The 8,261-nt window shown below is 65.1% G+C and overlaps 1 protein-coding gene across 1 annotated transcript; it reads right to left on the bottom strand.

The window, feature by feature from the left end:
- Positions 1 to 229: 229 nt before the first annotated feature.
- On the bottom strand, positions 230 to 8,232 carry LOC118911487 (ral-GDS-related protein-like). Its single transcript, XM_057496735.1, has 13 exons — positions 7,711 to 8,232; positions 6,899 to 7,089; positions 6,229 to 6,318; positions 5,747 to 5,913; positions 5,084 to 5,607; positions 4,112 to 4,327; positions 3,697 to 3,800; positions 3,141 to 3,210; positions 2,346 to 2,411; positions 1,932 to 2,000; positions 946 to 1,067; positions 731 to 837; positions 230 to 366 (listed from the first exon to the last, which is right to left on the bottom strand). The coding sequence occupies exons 1-12, from the start codon at positions 7,843 to 7,845 to the stop codon at positions 750 to 752; spliced, it is 1,842 nt and encodes a 613-aa protein (XP_057352718.1). The 5' UTR covers positions 7,846 to 8,232; the 3' UTR covers positions 230 to 366; positions 731 to 749.
- Between the last annotated feature and the right edge of the window lie 29 nt (positions 8,233 to 8,261).

Below are 8,261 nucleotides of genomic sequence, written 5' to 3'. Positions count from 1 at the left end.
GAGTTGGTGTCACGGCGGGAGGCCACCTGCACGAAGGGGAACATCCTCCACACGGTGGGGCGGCTCGCCTCTGTCCAACGGGCCACGAGCAGAGGGGACGACACCGCACGAAGGTGGCCAGGTGCGCCGCAGCTACATACGGGTCCTTGAGGATACAGCGGCAGCCGGGGGAGCTGCCCGAGTCTGCCGACGGAGGAGGTGCCAGAGCAGCCGCCCCAGCAGAGGCTCCGGATGAGCAGCGGGAGGAAGAGGAGCAGCAAGCAGACTGGGGTCCTGGGGCGCCAGGGGCCGCCTGCCCGGAGGGGAAGCAGCTCTCCTCCACATGCAGCCAGGACACCAGCAGGGCCGCGGGCCCGATGACAGCAGCTACAGGGCCACGCGGGTGATCAGAAGAGACCGGTCATCCCAGGTTCCCCCCATTATCCTGCTTCCACCCCGTCCCCACTGCCCCCTGGGCCCCGGGCCCTGCACGGAGGGTCCTGTCAATCACCAGCACCCGGGGGGTCCCTGTCACGGGAAGGCTCCTGAGCGTCACCTACTCACAGAGGAGGAGGCTGGGTCCCAGAGGGGAAGGGAACCACCCTTCAGCCTGACAGGCCTGGTCGGCAGTGGAGCTGGGACCCCAGCCGCCCCGGTCTTTAGGACGCCCCCACGCCCAGCATGGCCCGAAGCTTCCCTGAGGCTGGGGAACAGCCCGCCCCCTGCCGATCGCCCCAGCCCAGAAACTCACCTGGCCCTGGCCCGTAAGTTTAAATCTTGAGGGACCTGAAGAACTTTAACAGTCCTTTTCTGCCTGCCCTCTGACCTGGGGGCTCCAGGTGGTAGGACAGGCCGTAGCTGCAGGACAGAGGGCCACCTGTGAGCCCCTGGAGCCACATGGCAGGGGGCCCTTCCCCCAGAGCCTGCCGGCAGCTACAGCCCACACCCCACTCCTGGCAGCCTCACCTCTGCTCCTCACGCAGGAGCTTCAGTCTCTGGAAAAAGGACAGGAAGTGCTCCTTGGGCTCCAGGTCATACTGCCTGGCCAGGAACCTGTATATGACGATCTCCTCTAGGAAGTCAGTGACCTGGGGCAGAGGAAGGACAGGATGCAGACAAGGAGGGGGTTGAGGAGTGGGGCACTGCGATGGTCCTGGATCTTTGCTCACGGAAACCCGCCTTGCTTCCAATGCCATCCAGCCCTGCCTGTTCCCACTGTTGGGTCTCCAGCTCCTCCTCCAGGAAGGCGGCCTTGATGCCACCCCATCCCCCACCTAACAAAGCCTTTAGTGTCCTGAGCCCTGCATGTCTTAACTCTCTCAACACGCGTTACACCCAGGGGATGGCCCGGACAAGGTCCTGCCCGGGGGGTCTTGACTACATCCCTCACCTTTCATGGCTGGGCACTCAACTCTCTCTATTTTATACCATCACCCTGGAAGGCAGCAAGGCGGCCAAAGTACATCGGAAACAGCCCTCTGAGCCCAGAAGGAGGCCGGAACGTCCCCACCCTTTCTCAAGGTGGAGGACCGCCAGGGCCCTCCAAGGGGCAGGCCTGCCCAGAAACAGCACCCGGGCCTGGCCCGGGCTCGGGGCTACCGAGAAGCGGGGACTGCACTGGGGAGCTGAGGCCTCAGGCGGGAAGGCACTGCCAGCCCCCCGATGTGCTTCCTGCCCTGAAGGAGCAGCATCCCTCCCCCAGGGCAGGGCCTGACGGGGAGACCAGTCCTGCCCACATGCTGCCCCCTGGAGCCCTCAGCCCCACCTGCCCTGGGGCCAGGACCGGGCTTAGGTGGGTCCTTCTGGCAGTCCTCTCCAAGAAGCCCAGGTCCTGGGGTGGAGGGGGGACTCAGGAGGGGGGTGGCTGGTGCTGAGAGGTCCGGGCTCACTGGGGGCTCTCTCCTCCCTAAAGCTCACCATCCTGCCCCCCTGAGCCCTGATGGATCACTCACGTCCACATGATGTTCCTGTTGTTTCTCTAAGGCTTCGTACAGGATCAGTCCGAGCGGCGGGATCATGCCCTGTGCCACCGGGGTGGGGAGGTGATGAGTCCCCACCTGCCGCAGGGGTGCCCACAGAGCCTCCCCTGAACCCCACACCCGCAGCCCCCAGCTCCCTTGGACCACCCACCCTGTGCGGCCTCCCTCCTTCCCTTCCACCTGCTCTCCCCTCCTGGTCCCTCCCAGGGTTGGCTTTTGGCCAGTCCCAGGTCCTGTGGTCCCTGCTCCTGTCCTCCAACTTCCCCCTGTACCCAGCTGCTCTCGCCCTCCTCCTGGTCACCCCAGAGCTGGCAGTTCAGAGCTTGTGGGACCAGGAGCAGGTGCAGGGTCACCCCACCGCCCCGACCCTGGCCACGCCACGCTCACCTGCGTCTTCATATCCTGGGATGCCCTGGGGGACGGCGGCCATCGCCTCAACATGGCCCTCGCCTCCTGCAAGGTGCACGACGCTCAGGTGCTCATGCTCCCCTCCCACGTGGCCTCCCACAGCCAGACCGTGGTGGATGGATGGCTCGCCCGAGCCCCCTGGCACCTACGCTGTCCCCACCTCCAGCAGGCTCTCAGCCTAGAGCGACCCCAGCTCCAACACACACAAACTCATGGGGGTCCTTGGGCCACGGCCGCCGCCCTGAGAGGGTCAGGGGAGGTCCCTCTGCCTCCCAGGGTGCCCTGAGCCCTCACTGTCACCCGGCTATCAGCACGGCTCCCCTCCCATGACCAGGGGGGGTGCACAAAGCTGAAGCGCGTCTTGGGCTCCCTGGACCCTGCTCACCAGGGAGGCCCACACCCCAGGGTGACGGCAACCCTCCATGTGCACATGAGGAGCCCGAGGCCACAGAGGGTCCGTGACAGGCTCAGAGGACCCAGGGGACAAGCCGACGTTGCTCAGCCACGGGCCCCAACCCTGCTGCCGACGCCACGCCATCCCCAGCCCTGACCGGGGGTCTGTCCCCTGGGTCCTCACTGGATGCCAGGCCCACAGTCAAGTGGAGCCAGGGAGGGAGACAGACGAGGCCCTCATAGGCCTGGGGGACCCTACTTTCCCCATCAGCTTCCCCGTCTCACCCCGCACTCCTCGAGTCTTCCCCAAAGCTTTGCCACAGCGCGGCAGAGGACTTGCCCCAAGGACCCCTCCCTTCCAGACCTCCAGCCCCCATTTACCTTGAGGAGCTGCTTCCCTTTAAGCCCCTTGTTCCTCTTTTTAAGTTTTTTGTAGATCCAGGAGCTCTTCCTATGGGGAGGGGAGAGGAGGAGGGACGCATGTGGCCAGCAGGCGGAGAGTCCCGGGGCCGACCCCTTTTCCTGGAGATCCTAGAAGGCCCACTAGCCCGCAGGAGGCTTTCCACCATGGCCCTGAGCTCCGGGGAATCCGTGGCCTGTGGAGGGGCCTTCATGTTTCCCCCCGGGGCCTCCATTCCCAGTTCTCCCAGGGGCGAATCTGCTTTGGGCAAGGTCGCTGTCCTTGGGGCAGAGACCTCCTGCTGCAGAGCACAAGCTCAAGATCTCCAATGGGCTTCAACCCACACCTAACATTGCAGGAAACTGATTCCTGCAGGGGTACCCGTGGCCTAACCCACAGGGGCCCCCAAGAGCCCGCCATCCCCGCCCCTAGGCTCTGCCGCCTCCCAGGAAGTCCCAGCCCACTGAGGGACACTGCAAGGTGTAGGGGTGTCCCTGTCCACTCAGGTGCCCTGGTCCCAGGGACAGGGCTACCCACCAGGAAACATGTGCCCAGGTGCTCTCCAGGCGACGTACAGGAGGGCGCTGCAGGGCGAAGATGATGGCACGGAAGGACTCGAAATTTCTGAGAGCCAGACACTCCTGGGAGGGAAGACAGAGCTGAGAGCGTGGCCTGCTTCTCTGCTTCTGTCCCCCCATGAACTCCTGTCCTTAAGGAGACAGACACCCAGGGAGCCCAGCACACCTGGTACCTGGTGAGCAGCCCTCCTGGGTGGAGGACTGTGGCTCAACCCAAGGAAGGGGCCGGGGATGGCTGTCCCTCCCCCGGGGCCTGCGAGTCCAGGTCCGCACGCCCCTGGCAGGAGGCCCCAGGGACCGTGCAGGGTAGACCGCAGGCACCCATCCTGAGAGCTGGCCAAGGAGGGGACCCCGGGGGCCGTCCCATGACAGACCTTGGCCACCTGGATCCAGAATTCCACCACTCGGGCCCTGTCCTGGGCCATCCTGCTCGGGGCCCTCAGGCAGGAGGAGATGACCCAATGAAACGTGGTACCAAACTGCCTGATGACGTTAAGGATGTTGGGGGCCAGGAGCACAATGGCTTCCCTCAGTGGTTGTCTCTCTACGTAGACCTTGCATTCACCACATTCAACCCTACTGTACAGCTCCTGGGGATGATAAGAGGTGTCATCCAGCTGTGCCCCTGGTGCCCCTGTTCCCAGGCAGGGTCACTGGTCAGAGCTGGGGCCCAGGCAGCTGGGGACGTGCTGTGAGCCTTGTGGCCGTCCGGACTCCAGACCCCGTCCACTGAGGCGCCCAGGACCGGATGCACAGGGCCCCACAGTGATGGGGCACAGAGGGGCTTTGCTCACAGGGACCCTCACTCACGTCCTCCCTGAGGCACAAGGCAGCTCACGCCTGCCCAGCCTGGGGCATCTGCCTCCCATGCTGCCACCCCGTGGATCCCGCTCCCCACTCAGGTGCAGTCTCCCCTGAAACAACTCCACCCAGGGCCTTTGTTGGTGTCTGTGTCTCCCACGCAGTCAGGTCCATGGCAGGGGCCTCTGAAGTGCGGAGGCCATAGGAGCCTGCCAGGCCAATGGCCCGAGTACCTAAGGCCCTGGCAGCACCTCCCTGAGCACCCCTCCCCTGCCCTGCCCCTCCCTGCCCGGCCAGGCCCTGCCCACCTTCCCTCCGCTCCTCCTCCTTGGTCTGCAAGGATCCCTAAGGGCCAGCCCTACTGTCCCCGTGTGGTCAGTGAGGGCTTGGGGGTGAGGAGAGTCTCTCAGGGCACATGGTGAGTCCGTGGGGAAGCTGGGACGTGGGCCCACATCACAGGAGTCCACGTCAGGGGCGGGCAGGTCTGGGGCAGCCCGTGACACAGGGAAGGCCCACCCCCGACCCCGAGAGCCCGCTCCGCTCACCGCACACATCAGGGTCAGCTGCTCGGCCACCAGGCGTGGGGCAAACGCCAGGATGGTCCGCACCCTCTCCCTCGGCAAATCCCGGGTGCTCACGGCACAGGGGCTGGTGGGCTCCAGGACCACCTCTGGCTCTGCCAGGCCCTGTGCCATTCCTGCAGGTGACACGGGCCCCGCACCCGAGGACTCACGGGGCTCCAGCTCGGGGCCTGAGACCAGTCCTGGGATGTCCCAGGGGCTCGCAGCACAGGGGCCGGTGGGCTCTGGACCTGGACCTGGCTCTGCCACACCTGGTGCCATTCCAGCAAGTGCCCTGGGCCCCAGGCCCGAGGGCTCATGGGGCTCCAGCTCAGGGCCTGGCCCCTGGGCTGAGGCCACTGCTGGGACATCCTCCGGCTCTGCAGGGGCGGAAGCAGGTGACACCGGCCGTCGCTCCAGCACAGGGGTCTCAGGGAGCTCCTGGACCGGCTCAGGCGACGAAACCGGCCCTCCCCGTGTCTCTGGAGCCAGCTGCGTCTGCCGTGGTTCTGGAGCAGGACACAGAGAAAGGGTCACCGCGGGCCTGATTCCCCGCGCCTTAGGATCACAGGAGAGCCCTCACTGCCTTGAAGGGAACCCCAGTCCGGGAAGCCCACCCTACATGGTCCTCTGGCCGCAGCCCCTCACCTTCCAGCTCTGCCACCGTGGGCCCCAGGTGCTCCTCCTGGACCAAGTGGTGGAGGACTTGGCCCTCCAGGGTGGATGAAAGCTGGCTGGCATCGATGGCGCAGGGCACATGCTCGGGCTCCCAGGCAGGGCGCCTAGCCTGTCCCATCCTGCAGCTGGGGTAAGGCCTGGGGGTGGCCGAGTGAGAAGCCTGGTCTTTCCAGCCACACTGCCCTCCGGGTCCACCCTTGTGTGGGCCTGGCCGCTGTGCACTCCCCTGCCTGTCCAGGCCCCTGCCCCTCCCCCTTCCTGACCCTGCGTGTCTGTCCTGGGACCCCATCCTCTCCCATGCTCCCGACTAGGAAGTCCCCAGTCGCCAGCCCGCCCATGCGAATCCAAAGATGAGTGACCTGCTGGGCTCTCCCTGCCCCAAGGCCTAAACGCCTCCTCCACCCATTTTGTGCACATAGGCAGTGCCCCCTCCTGGCCCAGTGAACGCTCACTTTCTCAGATCCTCCTCTGGCCCCTTGTCATGCCCCCCATTACATGAGGAGGCCGTGAGGGTATCACCCGTGATGCTTCCCGGCTGTGACCTGCGGATGACGCCTGAAGTGACTGCCCGACTCCACACGGGATGGGGTCCCAGTACTGTGTCTGCTTCCTTCACTCAGTTATGCTAAGTGACCCCAACGGGTCTGCACAAAGTGGGTGCTGCATACCTATTGTGGCTGAAGGAAGTCCTACCCGAACCTTCCCAGGTACCCCTCTGCTGTCCCCAGAGGTGCCTCGTTGTGGCCATGATGAGGACAAGGACCGGGCACAGCCCCAGGGAATCGTGAGCCTCCATTCCAAAAGGCTGCTTCCCATGTGCTTTTCCAAGTGAGCCAGGCTTCAGGCCACTGATGGGTGAGGCCAAAGGCTTTTCATCGGGTAAAGAGAAGTAAGCCCCGAAGTGGCCCAGCTTGGCCGGCCGTCCTTTCTGCACTGCCGGGCGCCAGGGGAGCCCCTCTAAGCTCCTCCCATGTTCCCCATGGGCACCCTAGCAGGCTGATCGCCAGCCACCCTGCCCGTCAGAGGAGCACGCTGAGGCTCAGACACATGTGGGGACACTCAAGACACACCGTGGGCTGTGGGCAGAGGCCCGACTGTGCCGAGGAGGGGGTGGGTGCTCACCGGGGGAGCCGCTGGCCCGTGGTGGGCTGGTCAGCGTCCTCGGGAGGGAGGGTGGCCTCGGGAGCGCTCCGGCTGGTGTTTGGAGCTGGTTCCACTCGTCCCGTGTGCTTTCTCCCCTTCCTCCTCACGCCTGTCCGGGGAGCCCTGCGCTTGGGGACCTCAGTCCCATGGACAGATGGCTCAGGTTCACGCTGAGGGGGGCAGCAGGGAGATAGTCGGTGGGAAACCCAGGAACCACCAGGAGGGAGGTTTGCAGCTCACCCGAGAGCCCCCAGCGCCCTGGGATGCAAGCAAGGAGAGGCACGGACTGCCCCCGGGAGCGAGGTTCCAGGCCCTCTGGAGTGGGTCTGTTGACCAGTCTCGTGGGGCAGTCCTGGGGTGTAGGCAGCCTGCCCCGGGTCCAGGGAGATGGAGTAGGTAAATCCATCCATGAGCTCCTCCTCACTCCCCAGTGTGGAGCTCTTCACAGCCGTAGCCTGGTAGCGGGCTAGGAGGCAACCGGGGCTGCGTGGACCTCCCCACAGGGGGCAATGTGGAACCCAAACCCTGCCCCCGAGATCAGGCACACAGGGCCATCTGCCTAGACCTCCAGTCCCTGGGGGAAGGAGAGGACACCCCCCAGGCTCAGGACTAACATGTGGGTGGAAGCTCCTGGTCCCGACACTCACCGCCCCCTCCTGCCCAGCCTTCAGTCCCCCCCATGCCCCACGCCCTCCGCACACACACAAGGAGCCGGGGGAAAGGTCAGCCCGGGACGGCTCACACTCGTGGCCTGGCCCTGGAGTGGCCCGCTCTGGGCTGCCCTGTGTTACCTCGGGGCTCCTCGGGACACACAGACAGAGGCGAAGGTGGTCTCTCAGCCAACGCCCACAGCGAGCAGGAAGACTCTTCCTCTCGGCTTCCCTGACTCCCACGCCTTCAGAAGGCTCCGCACAACAAGACCGCATGTTGCTCTGTCGAGCGCCTCCGGTCAAGTGAGCAGGACTGGGGTCTGCGACCAGGAGCTGGGTTCCGTCCGGGTCACAGTTCAGGTTCTACTGGGCGTATCTTCAGTGACATCACTTCTTCAAGGGTCCATTTCCTGGGCCCCTCCCTGAATTCAGACTCGCCCCCATGCCCCTCTGGGCTGCTGACTGCCCACCCTCCTGGCCCTTGCCGTGCATGAGTACACAGATCTCCACCAGAGCCCTCCCCTCGCTCTTTGGCAATGACACCAGGGTCCCAGCTCTGAGGAGACAAGAGCTGAGCTCAGGCCGCTTTTTGTCACCAGTTCCCTGTCACGCTGAAGCCACAGCAGCTGCCCAATGTCCCAACCTGCACAGGGAGGGTCATGCCAGACATTCCTCCCTAGGGACACCCCCAG

Source organism: Manis pentadactyla, unplaced genomic scaffold, assembly GCF_030020395.1.
Source record: "Manis pentadactyla isolate mManPen7 unplaced genomic scaffold, mManPen7.hap1 scaffold_331, whole genome shotgun sequence".
Taxonomy (NCBI): Eukaryota; Metazoa; Chordata; class Mammalia; order Pholidota; family Manidae; genus Manis; species Manis pentadactyla.
Note: the sequence above shows the minus strand (reverse complement) of the source record. Positions and strands in the feature narration are given on the sequence as shown.

Bases quoted from the DNA above. Each gene is read 5' to 3' on its own strand.
- LOC118911487 (XM_057496735.1), bottom strand. From the start codon at position 7,845: ATGCGGTCTTGTTGTGCGGAGCCTTCTGAAGGCGTGGGAGTCAGGGAA. The intron at 6,319-6,898 runs GTGAGCACCCAC...CGTCATCCGCAG, and splicing joins ACGGGCCAGCGGCTCCCCCG to GTCACAGCCGGGAAGCATCA. The intron at 3,211-3,696 runs GTGGGTAGCCCT...CCCTCCCCATAG, and splicing joins ACCTGGGCACATGTTTCCTG to GAAGAGCTCCTGGATCTACA.